We start from the raw sequence: 17845 nt of genomic DNA, 5'->3' as shown, positions 1-17845 counted from the left end.
ATTGAATTTTTTTCAGCAACTCCAGTTGTGACCAGTGTTGTTAATCTTACTGAAAAAAAGTAATTAATTATAGTTACAAATTACTTCTCCCAAAAAGTAATTGCGTTAGTAACTCAATTACCTGAATGTAAGAGTAATTAGTTACTTGGCAAAGTAATTGGTGATAATTACTTTTTTTTTTCCTCAAAAAACAAAAAACAAAAAACAAAACAAAACAAAAAAAAAACATTGGCCACACTATGTGAAGTTTTTTTGTGAAGGTTTTTGGTACAATTGGCCCGAGCCCAATTCTTTACCCTAATTTACCCTTCACCCTGAATCAACTGTTAAAAGTTGTTAAAATTGCTCCCATTATTGCATTAGTTCCCTTCTCTCTACTTTCGACAAATGAAAGTTTTAAAACTATTTCATCATTTAAAGATAGATTCAAGTCAAGATTTTGCCGATTTAGAAGTATTTTAGATAAAAAGTTACTTAGGTTCGTTAGGAAGGTTCTGTACAACAGAGCCGTAATAAAAGGTCTACTGCATTAAGATGGCGGCTGTTTACTAACGCATCTAGTGCCGTGTCTGTCATTTTGCATCTAGTTATAGCTATATACAGTATATGCAGTGTTGTTAATTTTACTTTAAAATAGTAATTAATTACAGTTACAAATTACTTCTCCCAAAAAGTAATTGCGTTAGTAACTCAGTTACCTGAATGTAAGAATAATTAGTTACTTGGCAAAGTAACTAGTGATATATATTTTTTTTCTCCCCCAAAAAAAAACAAGAAACAAAAAAAACAAAAAACAAACAAAACAAAAAAACAGGTCACACAATGTGAAGTTTAAAGGATTTGGAGGACAATTGGCCCTAGCCCAATTCTTTACCCTCCACTTAACTAGACACAAGGGTATTGCGATAACTAGCTAGTAACCTTTGCTATGTGTGGAAGTCATTTAAAGTTGTGAATCAACCGTTAAAGTTGTTAAAATTGCTCCCGTTATTGCATTAGTTCCCTTCTGTCTACTTTAAACATGTGTAAGTTTTAAAACTGTTTCATCATTTAAAGATAGATTTAAGTTAAGATTTTGCCGATTTAGAAGCATTTTAGATTAAAAAAAAAAAAAAAAAAAAGTTACTTAGGTTTGCTAGGAAGGATCTCTACATCAGGGCCCTCCTGAGAGGTCTACTGCTTTAAGATGGCGGCTGTTTACTAACGCATGTAGTCCTTAAAACATGTTGGCAATGCAGCTGTGTCAGTTGTGCATCTAGTTCTATAATATGATATCTACCGTGTCATGTGGGCGTAGTTTGTCGGCTATGGCTACAGTCAGGTATTATTAGAGCCACCTAGCATCGCGGTTGCAACGGCGTTTTCCCCACTGCTGCTCTGCTCTCGTCCCGGTGAGTCCGTTTCTCTCAGACTTTTTTTATTCAACCAACTTAGTAACGCATAGTAACGCACGCCTTTCCCGCCTCAGTAACGGTAACGGCGTTGCCAAGATGAGAAAAGTAATTAATTAGATTACTCATTGCTGAAAAAAATAACGCCGTTAGTAACGCCGTTATATTGTAACGCCGTTATTAACAACACTGGTTGTGACATCCAGAATTAATGACCTTGTCTAGCTTTCTAAAGCCTGAGTTATGCTTCTGCATTGCGGTGACGGCGTAGCGACGATGTAGACCAGGGGTGTCCAAACTTTTTGCAAAGGGGACCAGAATTGGTGTGGTAAAAATGTGGGGGGCCGACCTTGGCTGACATCCTTTATGTAGTACAATATATTTATGCATATTTTAGCAAGCCATTCTGTGTGTCACATTTGCTTTATTATTATTTTTTAAAATGAATAATTTCCACAAAATCTTGCAACTAGCCTTTGTGCCGTTCTCTTTCATCTCTTGGGCTCTTGCGAAATACTGCTGCTGTAAAATTAAACTAGCTTTATGTTGCTTCAATTTCTCACTACGTATCTTCCCTGTAATCTTGTCGTACATGTTAGCGTGTCTTTTTTAGTATCGCCTCACATCGAACTCTTTGAAAACAGCGACTGTCTCTTAGCAAATGAGGCAGACACAGTTTTTGCGTATTTTAGTGAACAAATAGTCCAATTTCCACCTATCCTTGAAGCGTCGGCCATCACAGTCAACTTTCTTTTTTTTTTTTTGTTGATTGTCGCCATTTTAGAAAATTGGGAGTAAAGGGTCACGCGGGGTAATGTTGCTTAGAGTGCTGCTGCCTTTTAGCAGGTTAATGAGGAGCAGCATTTAGTGTGTAAGCTACTTCATATGCTGGTAGAAGTACTGCTGACCAATTTAGTAGGTCTGTGTGCGGGCCAGACATTATTGATTTTATGACACAGGCTGAGGGCCGGATGAAATTTGACCACGGGCCGCATTTGGCCCCCGGGCTGCACTTTGGACATGTCTGATGTAGACCCTACGGCGTCAATGAGCATTCGATAGTTCTGCGGCAAGAGAACGCATTGCTCTGTAATTTAACGCCAAGCAACTAGTAGGGTGTGGCGTTGTGTTTGTACGGTTTGGGAGGACTCTTGTCGACTTCCTCTAGTTTTCTTCCGGTTACACAAAAATGCCAACAGAGATGGAACGCTTGAAGGACTCTTGTCGACTTCCTCTAGTTTTCTTCCGGTTACACAACAATGCCAATGGAGAAGGAACGCTTGAATGTGGATCTTCAGCTCATCAACATTGAACAACAAATGTTGATCATACAAATGTTGAGGTGCAGGTGACGCAGAAGAAGGTTGCGGATGTGGTCTGTCTGACTGTTGATGCCGCACAGAGACTTTTAGCCACATTATGAACTCTAGTATCGGGTGGAAGCCAGCAAGCTGCGTTGTCTAGCGTTTCGTCCAATTTGTTTTGCCGTGTCCTACAACCAGCCAGTGGAGGAAGCTATGCAACTTCCCAAACTGCCTTGGAAGCCTTGATGGTAAACACATTATTATAAAAGCACCGAGGCACCCTCAATCAGGGATGAATAATCAAGTGTGTAAACTGTAGTTAAAAATTAAATAATAAAACAACTCTTTTGACTCCAAACCTGTGCTTTCTTCTTATATACTTGAAATGTAAATGTAAGTAAGTCACAGCAAACATATGTACAAAATGAATGGTAATGTGCACCAACCAAAAATACGACATAAAGTGATAAAAAGCTGGCAGTTTTTCGCAGGCTGGGTCCCCCCTTTGTGTGGCCATTCGGTTCCGAACGCACACATACTTGTCTCGGCGGTTCTTCCATTTTTCATGCATTTCCTGAGCTCCAGCTCCGTAATTTCAGCAATCTCCTTTCACGAATTGCTTGCCATTTGGCAAACTTTATAATGCCTTGACGAAACATTGTACAGGTGGTCGTACTTGCGGACCTCTTCAGTGATCCTCTTGTCGGCTTGGTCCATTTTTGAGTGTAGCTCAAAAATGTTTGTAAATGGCTGCAATTTCGCGCTGAACTGGAAACAACAGTCTGAGCGGACCAATAACAGTCATGGCACCACGCATTACGTGACGCACAGTCAGGATTCTGTGGATGTGCATGTCAGGCTACGGCGCAGGGTCTTAAATCGGGTCTGCCTTGACGGCGTAGGTCTGCCGTCTGAAGCATTACTCAGCCTTTAAGGCCTTTAATGCTGCGCTAGTTGGTACATTTTGACAGAATGACAGAAAAGTAAGATGGCAACAAGAATATAGAAAGCCTATGGATAGCACGCTAGCAAACTGCAAAAATCTGCAGCTCATTCTGGGTGTGACATCATCTTCTGTTCAGCTGAGAATGTGAGACTAATTAGGATCTAATTTCAATTTTAAGCCTTTTTTGTCAAAGTTTTGGATGGATTGTGTCCAAAATATGGTTTGTTTTAATTTTAAACACACTTGCTGTAGTATTTCAAAGTACAAATACTTGAATAATATTATAATAATGAATAATATCATTTTGAAGTAACGCTACTCTTACTTGAGTAAACGTTTTGACTACTCAACCCACCTCTGGATGTGACAGAGCAATCACGTTTGACAATGATAATGGTGTGGGTTAAAATACGAATTGGAAAGCGTACAGGATGAGAAAAAGGTGCGGTGTCACAGTATAAACACGCTACAAAAGTATACAAAATGGCGATAATAATTATTTACTACCAGGACTTTCACTTAAAAAAAAAAAATCTTCCGTAAAAATTATGGTTAACGAAGCCCTAAACTACGTGTGTATTTTAGTTAATTTAAAAAAAAAAAAAATTATGGTAAAATTTTGGCATCCACAGCTTCCAATATTTCACTGTGAAATTCCAAAGGGTTTGGGATATTTCACACGCTGCAAAATGCGAGACCAGTGTGAAGTTCAGTCAAGTGAAGGGGCATTGTAGAGCAGGTTTTGGTAGTTTTGTGGACACATGCAAACATGCACATTTGAAAGTGATTTTCTAGTTCAAATTCACTCAGTTCATATTCACTGCTGGACAAAAGTATTGGCACCCCTGCAATTCTGTTAGATAATGCTCAATTTCTCCCAGAAATTGACTGCAATTACAAATGCTTTGTTCATTGATTTTGCTTGCAATGAAAAAACACAGAAGAGAATGGAACATTTTTTTTTTTTAAATCATTATCATTTTACACAAAACTCCAAAAATGGGCCGGACAAAAGTATTGCCACCCTTTAAAAAAATCATGTGAATCTTCTCTAATTTGTGTAATTTACAGCATCTGTTACCTACCTGTGGCACATAACAGGTGGTGGCTATAACTAAATCACATTTACAGCCAGTTAAAATGGATTAAATTGGACTCAACCGCTGTCCTGCATCCTTGTGTGTACCACATTGACCATGGAGAAAGGAATGAAGATCAAATAACTGTCTGAGGACTTAAGAAGCAAACTTGTGAGGAAGCATAGGCAATCTCAAGGCTACAAGTCCATCTCCAAGCACCTGAATGTTCCTGTGTCTACCGTGCGCAGTATCATCAATAAGTGTAAAGCCCATGGCACTGTGGCTAACCTCCCTAGATGTGGACTGAGAAGAACAATTGACGAGAGATTTCAACAAAAGATCATGCGGATGGTAGATAAACAACCTCGACTAAAATCCAAACAAGTTCAACCTCTACTGCAGTCCGAGGGTACAACAGTGTCAACCCTTTCTATCCGTCGGCGTCTGAATGAAAAGGGACTCTATGGTTGGATACCCAGGACCTTTTATGTCTCTGACCCGGAGACATAAAAAAGCCAGGCTGGAGTTTGCAAAAAAACGCTTTGAAACAATGCTCTCTGGTCAGATGAGACAAAAGTAGAGCTTTTTGGGAAAAGGCATCAACAAGCAGTTTACAGGCAAAAAAAAACGAGGCCTTCAAAGAAAAGAACCGCGGCGGAGGTTCCCTGATGTTTTGCGATTTCTTTGCTGCCTCTGGCACTGGACTGCTTGACCGTGTGCATGGCATTATGAGGTCTGAAGAATAGTAAAAAGTAAGCCCAGTGTGAGAAAGCTGGGTCTCCCTCAGAGGTCATGGGTCTTCCAGCAGGACAATGACCTAAAACACATTTCAAAAAGCACTAGAAAATGGTTTGAAAGAAAGCACTGCAGACTTCTAAAGTGGCCAGCAATGAGTCCAGACCTGAATCCCATAGAACACCTGTGGAGAGATCTGAAAATGGCAGTTTGGAGAAAGCAGTATGGCACCCTTCAAATCTCAGAGACCTGGAGCAGTTGGCCATAGATGAATGGTCTAAATTTCCAGCGGAGGATTGTAAGAAACTCATTGATGGACACCGGTAGCGGTTGTTCGCAGTTACTATATTTTGTCTAAAGGTTGTGCTACCAAGTATTAGGCTGAGGGTGCCATTACTTTTGTTTGGCCCATTTTTGGAGTTTTGTTTAAATGATAGTGATTCAAAATTTTTTTTCATTCTCTTTTGTGTTTTTTCATTGCAAGCAAAACAAATGAAGATATTACTACCAAAGAATTTGTAATTGCAATCATTTTCTGGGAGAAATTGAACGTTATCTGACAGGATTGCAGGGGCGTCAATACCTTTGGCCAGCAGTGTAGCAGAAAGGAGTCTTACCTGTGTATTCAGGGAAACAGATGCTGAGCGCTGACTTCTTGATCTTTTCTGCAAACAAATCTTTCTTGTTGAGGAAGAGGATGATGGAAGTGTCGATGAAGAATTTGTTGTTGCAGATTGAGTCAAAAAGCATCAGAGACTCATGCATGCGATTCTAAGGAAGTAAAGAGGGAAGAAAAGAGGATGTTTAGTTTTCCGAACTAAAAATACAGACAGATAAAAATAAAACCCTTGTAGGAAAACATGTAAAAATTATCTTCCGGAGTCAAGTGAAAAATAAAAGCAGCATTGTGATAATAGAATGGTGTGCTGCGGGCATTCCTCCTCTCAATTTCTGAATAAAAAAAGTAATATCAACACATCAAAATTACTCATGATGTTTTTTATCGCTCACATGCAAAATTTGCCTGCAAGGAAGTGTGTGAGCCGAGGGGGTTTAGAGTGTAACAACTTGGGCAATGGTGACTCCTAGGAAATACTGCACATGAGGAGCTGAGTTGAACAATTGTGCTGGATCGAGAAGCAACAAACAAACAAACAAACAAACAAACAAACATGCATCCCTACTTTTATCAATTCATTGCACAAGCAACTGTATACTGTGATGATAATTAATGAAGCAAAATTGTGCGATATTTCTCCCCAAATTGTATATAATAGTATGCATCCACTACATGTGATTATTATGTCACAGCGCTTCCGACAAAAAAAAAAAAAAGCAAGCTGCGAGACAAAGTTAAAGCAGAGGGTTGCCTCCAAAGGGAAAATAAAAATGTAGGCTAGACAATTTTCCTGACTCATCTACAGCAATTTTGCTTCTTTAGCAGTTAAAACAGGAAGTGAAAACAATTGCTGCACTGCTATATTAAATGAACCACAGAACACTCAAGCCAACACTTGACGACAGATAACAGCTGCACATACTGTACATGACGACGAGAAGCTGCATTGCTGTTCCTGGTAACATCTTAACCGCAGTGTACATGCTTCATGGCATTACTCGCAGGGGCTGTAGGCTTCTTTGACTTATGCATTGTGTATGAAATGAACAATCTTCATTTTTTTAAATTTTCTTTTTTAATGAGAAACATTGTTGTGACATTTCTAACCCACAGAACTGTGTTCATGAATTTGTCAAGAGCCAGTAGGTGTGGAAAAGATGGATAAGTGTCTTCTGGGTACTTAATCCCCTCATTCCGGCTGCAATACTGCACCCCGGAGCTCCTGATGTGTTCCACACAACTTTAAAGTGCTTCTCAATCACAAAAACACACACACATGCGCACACACACTTGGCCTCTAAACAATCTCCACACAAGCTCAGCACTCAGACCACAAACACATGCACAAAGCAGGTTGATCAACAGCCTGAGGCAGCTCAGTGGCTCTAATTAGGACATGCCATATATGGAAGCAGAAGACGACATCTACCTGATTCTTAAAATAGGAATTTGGATCTTAGCAGACAGGTTTTTTTTTTGTCAGCCAAGGCCAATTTATTTTCTGTATGATACTTTTAATACAGCAGATAGAGGATTAAAGATCATAAAACTATTTTCTAGGTGCATGACAAAGTGAAGTCTCTAATTGAATATGTAATGCAATAGGTTAGGGACACAGCACTGCCAGCAGCAATTAATGAGAGGAATAGGTTGACAATATCACCACAGAATGCCCAAATATAATATAGGTAGTCCCCAGGTTACGAACGAGTTCCGTTCCTACGCTGGTGACGTAACCTGATTTCCGCGTCAATAGGAATTAAACCCTAAGTACCCCAAGATACCCCCTGAATGTCATATTAACTATCGAGAAAAATGTACAGTGGTACCGCTATCATAGACATCATCATTATTTATGGTCAGCTCGGCCATGCACTGCGCAACTCCTTCAAGCAGGGGGCTGCCCATATCAAGAAGAGCTATTCAAAAACGCGCATCAACTAACGATGGATTTCGGTTTAAAAAGTACAAAAGCTTTACCATATACAAACAGGAAGGATTGTCTCAGGAGTGATTTGTTCAAGGATTCAAGGTAATCATTATTATATTTTTTGTGCAATGCGTGCATTTTGAAATGTTGTGAAAAAAATTGAGAAATTACCCGCTAAGGCATTGGCACCATATTTACATAAAATAAATGGTACCTGCACATTTTTTTTGCTTTTAACCAATAATCGAGACTGTTTTACATCCATATCTACCGGTATACAGAATTCAGGGATTTAAGCATTTATTCACAAGAATTTCAACGTAAAAAGCTCTTTGTTGTGGTAAGGCGGCGCCACAGTGAACTCAAAAGCACATTTGACATATTTACGTAAAATAAATGCTACCGTCCATACCTATAAAGAATTAAGGGATTTAAGCATTTATTCACAAGAATTTCAACCTAAAAAGCTCTTTATTGTGGACTTGTGGTAAGGGGCCGCCACAGTGAACTTAAAGACGAGCCGCACATTCGACATATTTACATAAAATAAATGCTACCTGCACATTTTTTTTTCATTTAACCAAGAATCGAGACTGTTTTACGTCCATTTCTATAAAGAATTCAGGGATTCAAGCATTTATTCACAAGAATTTCAACGTAAAAAGCTCTTTGTTGTGGACTTGTTGTAAGGCGGCGGCCACAGTGAACTTAAAGATGAGCCGCACATTCGACATAGTTACGTAAAATAAATGCTACCTGCGCGATTTCTTTTGCTTTTAACCAAAATCGAGACTGTATTACGTCTATATCTATAAAGAATTCAGGGATTTAAGCTATTTATTCACAAGAAATTCAACGTAGAAAGCTCTTTGTTGTGGACTTGTGGTAAGGCGGTGCCACAGTGAACTTAAAGATGAGCTGCACATTCGACATATTTACGTAAAATAAATGCTACCTGCACGTTTCTTTTTGCTTTTAACCAAGAATCTAGACATTTTACATCTGTATCTATAAAGAATTCAGGGATTTAAGCATTTATTCACAAGAATTTTCAACAAAAAAAGCTCTTTGTCTATGATTCCACTCGGTCAGCTTTGACGGCCTCGCCAACAATGCAGGCCCCCTATTTATCGGCCCCGCACCCCGTGTCCCATCAATTATATTATGAAGTTTATGCCTCTACATACGATCGCTTCGACACATGATCTTTTCGACATCTTACTCGCCATTTGTTTCTGCATCTGACGATATGCTCGAAATACGACCATTTAAGGCAGCGTCGCAGTTGAATTGTTTTCCTGCAGGACGGCAGCACGGCGGGTTTTCTTTTGGAAAAAAATCAGCATGGGTCCCAAGATGGTTGGTACAAGTGGGGGTAAAGGAAAAAGGGATATGCTTACAATTGAAATTAAGAAAGAGATGATTGAAAAATATGAGCGGGGTGTACGCATTAGTGAGTTTGCTCAACATTACGGCCGGAATATGTCAACAATCTTGACGGTCATCAAGCAGCCGGAAGCTATAAAGATGGTAAGAGCATCCAAGAGGACTATTATTTCGAGACGTTGTGGCGTTATTTTAGAGGAGATGGAACGCCTTTTACCAATTTGGATTAAGGATAAAGAGATTGCTGGTGATTCGGTCACGGAAGCAATAATATGTCAGAAATCTATTCATCATGACTTAAAGACCGCCCCTGAAGGGAAATCGGAAGGGGAGAGTTCAAGCAATCCTGCCGTTGTTCCGATGTTAAAATGTTCAAGTTCCTTCTCTATCTTAATCCACGCTGTCTCCTCCGATCTCCATCCATCAGTCTCTAAGATACGGTGACAATAAAATTCATTTTTATTTACTTTTTTAATAATTTAGCTTTTCATGTGTCTAATTTAATTAATTTGTTAAATTAGAACAAAGCTCGCCGTATCCTCCCCCCTGCAACTACACACCCGCTGTCTCCTCCGCCTCCGTTCGCCACTCTAAGTTAAGATGACAATAAAAATGCTTTTTTATTACTGATTGTTATTATTATTATTATTAATCCGATTTGTATGTATAATTTAATTGTTTTGCTATGTGTAAATGCTATTTATAATTGTACCTGGAGTATTTATGAAAGATTAGTGTATGTTTTTTGGCTGTGGAACGAATTAATCAAATTACAATGTATTCCTTGCTCCTCATACGAGCATTTTGACTTACAAACAAGGCCCTGGAACGAATGAACTTTGTATGTAGAGGTAACACTGTATTGTACAGTACCTAATCGTACTGTCCTCGTCAAGACGTTGGAGCTAAGTCCAAGCTAGACAGCAAGCTAAGCTCCGAAATGACGACGTGAGATGTCCATGTGGTTTGTTGACTTTATTCAGCTGCTCATGACATCAACATTTTCAGAATAAAACTGACATAAAAATGAAATTATATCAGTTTCATCTTCAATAAGAGCAATTCAAATTTGCATTTATACCTAGCTGTTGTTACAGCAATAAGAATCCACACAAACGATTAGCATGTATTAGTTAGCATCCGCACATCAATAAAAACAAATCACATCAACTCGCCCCAAGTATTCGACCACAATTGAAAACGCACAATAAACAGTACAAAAGGTATTATATACACAGGCATAGCCTCTGTGGATGCTTCACAAGCAACAAATGTGCAGCTTGCAAAAATTGCAGCTCTTTTGCCTACTTCGTGGGTGCAAATAGCTCCTTCTCGTGTGTGCGCGCGTGCAAATACATTGTTCTTCGTGTGTACATGCGCTCTTCTTCATGTGCGCGGATACGTTCTTCTTCTTGTGTACCTGCGCTCTTACTCGCGTGCGGAAGTGTTGCTGTACGCTTCCTGCACAAAAATAAAAGCATGCATCACAAAACTAAAGTAAAAAAAAAAACTACTGGAGACTCCAGTGTCGTAAAGTCGAAATCACGTAAGTCGGGTACGTCATAACACGAGGACTATCTGTACCATCTTTGCCAAGCTAAAGTTTGACTTATTAGGGTGCAGTTGTAGATGGTAAAGGCAAAATATGTAGTGCACAATTTGGGGACGCAGCCCCCGGGGGTCCTGTAAAGTCAGTTCTTCCAGTGAAGTGTGATCTGAGTTGTGGTACGCTATTGCTCATGCTTTAGTCTCAATTGGTTTTATGGAGGCCCATTCAAGATTAGGATGGCTCCCGTCTGTATAATGAGCTATAATAAACATGCTTTTTCTCTAGTCCAAAAAATATGCATAAATAGAGATGATAAAACAAAATAAGTTGCTGGGAAAACAAATTAATAGTGTAGTAGGGTCCAGCCTGGGTTATTCCAGTGTGCTTCTGATTATATCGGGGAAAAAAATAGGACAATAAAATTATGTTGAGTTAGGTTTATATGCTAATTAAAACAAAAATTGGTTTGCTGATACGCAGCTTTTTTCCTAGGACGTCAAGTTTTCTTCGCACTGTAACTACTTACTATGCTTTTGCTAATTGCACACAACTTTGTAAAAACAAACTATTTTTAGATAAACAATGCAGACAAGGCTGTTTCCGTCATATTTAATGTAGTCACTGTTCTTTACAGCTATAATTAAAAACCTTGACATGATCAAGAAAAACTGATTAGTTTTGGATTCTGCACCCCAAAAATTTGTTAAAACCAGCTGTCAGACCTAACTCCACAAAACCGTTGTTTCCCATAGTATTGGCAGGAAGAAGGTTTAGCCAAGTCAAAGATAAATAAATATAAATAAATCACTAAGTCGCGCAGCCAACAAGGTCTTCTAATATATTAGGACTTGATTTGAAACAATATCATGTGATCACATAATAATATCACAGGCTACCTTAAGGTCACATATATTGATCCAGCAGTCGATTCAAATGACCCTGTTAAACCATAGAATCACTCACACTAACACCTAGCCAAGATTTGATAACATCCATATTTGGATTAAACCAAGAATACACTTGTTATAAAATGACCTTAAGGTCCCAACAACATCAGGCTAAGCCAGAGCGCCGTAGGCTATCAGCATTAGCACCAGCGTTAAAGACAAATTGCATGTTGTTGGTATCTGACGCGTAGGTCACATGGGAGTAAAGCGCTTCATTTGATGACTTGTTCTTACTGTTGAACTTAAATGCAGAGGGGAGTTGTAAGGTGTTACATTTATTTGAGTAACTTTTTGAGCAAAATGTACTTCTAAATAGAGGTCAACCGATATGGGTTTTTAGGACCAATACCGATTATTAGTACAGTGGTACCTCAACTTACGAAATTAATTCGTTGTGGAACAGTGACGTGCGGTCAGGGGAGGCAGGTGAGGCAGAGCCTCACCTGTCATCATGACAAAAAAATAATAATAGCATCAAATTTATATTAATATTTGTCCATTGCTCTTTATTTATGACTCATTTCAAACATTTTTTATAGTCAAAATCGCTGAATTTGCCTATTTCCTGTTCAAATAAAGAAATGAAACGAGAGGTGCGGCAGCAATGAGTAAAGCCTCACCTCTGATTGCGCAATCCTTAACAAACTGGGTTGATACATGGAATTGGAGCGTGCTGGTTGCCGTACATCTGCATGTCGCCCTTATAATGTTTCCAGATACGTTTATTTGACCTGATTTTCCTCAGTCTGGCTAATGTCTTTAACCCTTAAAGTTTAATGTTTGTTAGCGACATATTTAGTTTTGCAGATGGGAAATAAAACCGCAGTGAAAAGACACAGGCTGCGGCAGATAGTACTCTGCCGCACTGCAAGGGGGCGTACGTGAAACTGGACTTTCCGTTAAAAGTGGACGCGGTTAACACAACGCCGGTGTTGTCCGGAGCTCAAAGGTTTGCTTCAAACTACGGGACCGAGGATAACTCGCGCTTTTCAAACGGACTGGTACACCCGAAAAGACTGTCTATGTGGCTGTCCTTCGAAAAATCGCCTTTGCTGCTTTCCCTGCCTTTTCTTCTCAACTTGTGCCAATGTCTGGACTAACACGAGATATTGTGACATTAAAAAACTACCACGAAGCCTCAGCAAACATGAGAGCTCGACCACTCACATTCAAAGCCTGTTTGCTTTAAAAACTTTTGGAAGCTCAAGGATCGATTTGGCTTTGACGAACAGCGGAAGCTCAACGGTAGCATCCTCAAAAGCTAAGGTAAAGAAAAAGAGTTTGAAAGACCTCATTAATGCAACCTGCATCCTAGCTAAACAGGAGTTAACATTAGGTGGTAACGATGAGCGTGTAGCTCTTCTAAAAGTGGCATATATGTAGAACGATTACATGGTTTTGCTGAGAAAGATGAAAGGTTAGCTAGACATTTGGACACATCCACTGTGTTTTCTGGCTTGTCAAATAGAACACAGAACGATCTAATTGAAGCAATCCTCTCCATTGAGGCGGAGAGATTTTTTTTTTTTTTTTTTTTTAAAGTAAAGGAAAATAAGGAGGACTTTTACTAAAAGGGCGTAGGTTTGCATAGGGAGGGTAGGGACATAACACTACCAACTTTTCAGCATGCTAAAATTGTCCCCACCAACTTTTAAGCAACCTTACCTTTTTTGCATGATATAATGTTCAGTTATATAGAGAATTTAGATCTTTCAATAGTTCCGTATGTTGTAAGGATAGAATTGACCCTACCATTATTAAGTGAATTATTTTCACTATGTTTATGTTTGCTAATAAAAAACAGACATTTATTCAGGAAGTTTTCAAAATGTTTCTTTAGTATTTTTTGAAAACAAAGGTTTGAATTGAACAGTGTATCATCTAAACCAATGCACGTAAAAGTTATTATCAGTAGATAAGGATTTATTTTGCATTGATCATTTTGCCAATTAATGAATTAGGTTCATATACATTAGAAATGTGGCCCTTTGCCCCCTTCATCCAATCTGTTTGGTCCAATTAATGTCCCGTCCCCAGCAAAAAGTGTACCTACATGCAGGTTATGCTGTTATATCGTCCCTACGAATGTTGAGACAAAACCTATGCCCTTCCAAAGTAACGCCGGTTTTTGTGGTGAAGGACAGGCGCAAGACCACAAACAGTTTTCATTTCAATCTTATTAAAAAAAATTTTTTTTAAAAGAGCTTGGACCAAGAAAAATACAATAGAATATTTAAAAACTAAATTTTGGCCTTAAATAAAATATTATTTTTCTTTTCACACTTTTTGTTTAGCAATCTGTAATAAATTGATTAAAGTTTCAGAATTAAAAGTTTTAAAAACAACTGAATATTTCACTAAAGGTCAGAATTGAATTCTGTGGTTTTGTACACCACTCTTTACTCTCATTTATGTTGCATTAATTATAGAATGGTGACGGCCAACACATTGAGGGTGTAGAGCAAATGCATGTTATTTTCTTACTTTTACGTATCGATAATATGTACCGTGTGTGCCTGTTTTGTGAAGAATGCTGATGAGATATGAAATAACCAGTAGCCAATTGAATAAGCTACCCTTTTTGGTTTATATATTTGGAAATCTGACACTAAAGGAGTCAGTGCCTCACCAACCATGAACCTCACCGCACGTCACTGTTGTGGAAGTAATTTCTTAACTTGAAAATTTTAAGTACAGACGAGTTTTCCATGTAGATGCCCTAATCCTTTCCAAGCCCTCCAAAATTCAGATATAAATCTTTTGTAATGCATAAAAATGCATCAAAACATGTAACAAATGCATGTTACAATTAGATTATTGCACAAAAAAACAAATTTTGAGTGGTGCATAATGTAAAAAACCAAGTAATAAATAAAAAAATTAATACAGTACACTCGTGTAAAGCTGTCGGAACACAATTGGATGGCAGGGATGCGAGGCAATAGCCAATGGCAGAGCAGCTATAAGTACAGTAAAGGCCAAAAGTGCATTTTCTTTATTTTTATGACTATTTACATTGTAAATTCTCACTAAAGCTAGTAAAAAAATGAATGAACACATTTGGAATTATGTACTTAGCAAAAAAAGGTGAAATAACTAAAAGCACGTATAATATTCTAGTATATTTAAAGTAGCCAACCTTTGCTCTGAATACTTTTTTGCACACTCATGCCATTCTCTTGATGTGCTTCAAGACGAAGTTACCTAAAATTGTTCTTGACTTCACAGGTAGGCCTATGCCTTTAAAGGGTTGATTAGGGGAATTAATTGCTTTAGTGACGTGTGCCACATGCTACACGTCACTTCCGCTCATTAATATTCATGACGTTAGCTACTGTTGCTAAGGAGGGACAAGCTCCCGTTTTTCCCCAATAGTAAATGAATGGAAATAGTGTACGAAGGAGATGTTTACACAGATAAACCTACCAATTCTGTCCGAATATGATGTCCTTGGTGCCAAATTCACTTGTAAAGATGTGGAAGAACATACAAATGTTCAGTTAAAGAGATGCACTGAGTGTCGAGGGCTGAAAAAGACGGAAAAAAGAAACGAGCCGACCTAAGCTTAGCCTTAGATTTTTATCGACACCTTTTTCTTACGCCGCTGACAATGACATTCTCCTGTTTCAACAATATATCCTTTACCACCATAAGCCCTGTCTATTTTATATATTATATCCTCTGGTTGTCTTACGTCTCTGACTGTTCTTCGGGCAATTTACATTGCTATTTTTGTGTAGCGATCGCAAATGCTACTTGTTGAAAGCCAACAAACACTTTAAATTTTTTCATTAATAACAAATCTTACTTCTATAATTTATTTACACGTCCCCCTTACTAAAGTTGTGTGTTTTTTTTTTTTTTTTTTTACAACAGTAAAGGTAACAGTGGCAGTCAGATACCATTTTAATTCTTTTCAGGTCATTCATTGTCAGACAGAAGCAGTACAGCAAAACGCCACGCTAAAAAATAAGTTAAAAAATATCAAAATGGCTTACCTCTTTGTCCTCTGAAGGACCAGGACAACCCAACAAAATGTTTACTGCATATGAAATTTGAATGGCTTCACCTTGCTGGCGTCAAACGTCTGCGCAAGTTGATCCATTCCTCCAATTTTGTCCTCTGAGTTTTTGGTTTCAGGAAAAGTATGAAGAAAACATCCTTCATATGTCGTAATGTCTAGAGTCGTTTCTACAAGTTCCAAATCAGCAGTGCTTGATCGGCATATTCGTTTTTTAAAGATTACCGGAGAAAACTAGCAGAAATACAATGGTTTGTATGTGAGGGCGTGTCTATAATGTCCCACTTCCGCTTTACGATGTGACGTCCCGGTCTAAAAATAGCATTCGTGCGGTACGCTATTGGGGGCCTTAATTTGTGTTGCATTGAATGAGGTGTGGCCTATACTGTATGTTACGTTCAGTAAACTCTTTTGTATCGGCAAATTTCTTTCTTAACACGAGGCAATATTGTCCTGTTGAGGCGTGTCGTTACCTGAAAATTCTGTATGCAGAGACGTTATTAAGTAGAGGCACCACTGTAGTTAGATGGGCCGATAACCGATTTATGGAGACGATATTCATTTGCAGTAAAAGCGTCAAAATTAGCGTTAAAAAAATGTAATTAGACAAACACTGAACGTCGTTGAAATGCCTCAAGCATGTTTATTGAATCACACAAATAGAAAATAATCACTCCAGAAGTGCCTGAATTTAAGTTTACTGTCCAGAGCTTCTCACGCAAAACTTTTCCTCTCATTCTCCAGTGTGTGTGAGGACATCTTTTTATTCGGCGGGTCTGCCTCTGTTGCTTTGGGGGGGGTATTCGGTGGTAGTCGTTCCCCAACTCAGAGGTTGTAGATTCAATTCTCTGCCCTGATGACCTCGTCTAACTGTCCATGATTCAAGATACTAAACCCTGCTTTGCTCCTGGTTCTGCGTTACCAGTAGGTAGATGAGGATATCATGTGAAGTGCTTTGAGGGCCTTAAAAAGGTGGAAAGGTGCAATACAAGTGTAACTCCATTTACCATAACCATTTAACCAATCAGAGGATGGGGTAAATACAAGTGCAGGAGAGGCACGGCTGCATCTGAGCCAAAATAACCCAGGTTTAAATTGATTTTTTCATATCGGCCGGTCAGATAAATAAACAAACAAAAAAACAACACTGATACCAATATAAGTCACATTTCCAATTATCGGCGCCGATAATTGCCCCGGCCGGTAATCGGTCTACAGTATCTCTATTTCTAAGAGTAGTTTTACTAAGCAATACTTTTTACTTTTACTTGGGTAGATTTGTGAGGAAGAAACACACTCTTACTACTCTTACCCTGCAACTTTTGTTACATTTTCCCTCTTTATTCTACATTCAGTTGTACCTTTACATACGAAGTTAATTCGTTCCAGGACCTTGTTTGTAAGTAATAATGGTCGGATGTCGAGCCGGATATTCCCATAAGAATACATTATAATTCCATTAATTCGTTCCACAGCCCGAAAACCTAAACTAAATCCTTAATAAATGCTGCTTGTACTATTGCAAATAGCAAATACACAGAGCAAAACAAATAAATAATGGATAAAAATCGGAATAATATTATAATAATACCTTTAAAAATGTAATGAATCGGGTTCTAATGTGGCGGGTGTGTTTTGCGTGGTGTACCTGAAAGCACCATGTGGCTGACTTAACAGAGTGAGAGAGGGAGTTTTACTTTCACTTTGTTCAGCTGTGGCGGACAGTAGGTATGTTGTGTTGCACAGGTTCTGAAATAAATGATTACAAACCTGATAAAGCTGGTGATTTTTTGGAGATGTTACCACAATAATAATTGTCACCTTAACTCATAAAGACTGGTGAACGGAGGAGGTGCCGCCGAGATCGCAGACATTCTACAGCTGTTTTGTTCAGTCGGTTCACGGACACGTGTACCACACTCATATTTTTCTATCATT

The 17845-nt window shown here is 38.6% G+C and overlaps 1 protein-coding gene across 1 annotated transcript in view; it reads right to left on the bottom strand.

Moving 5' to 3' along the window:
• The window catches only part of LOC130915650 (guanine nucleotide-binding protein G(o) subunit alpha), a 191899-nt gene that overhangs the window by 5889 nt on the left and 168165 nt on the right, over window positions 1-17845 (bottom strand). The window contains exon 7 of the mRNA XM_057835613.1: window positions 6073-6226. Coding sequence (XP_057691596.1) covers window positions 6073-6226 — 154 coding nt within the window. The remainder of the gene's footprint in view (window positions 1-6072; window positions 6227-17845) is intronic.

This window comes from Corythoichthys intestinalis, chromosome 5, assembly GCF_030265065.1.
Source record: "Corythoichthys intestinalis isolate RoL2023-P3 chromosome 5, ASM3026506v1, whole genome shotgun sequence".
Lineage (NCBI taxonomy): Eukaryota > Metazoa > Chordata > Actinopteri > Syngnathiformes > Syngnathidae > Corythoichthys > Corythoichthys intestinalis.
Note: the sequence above shows the minus strand (reverse complement) of the source record. Positions and strands in the feature narration are given on the sequence as shown.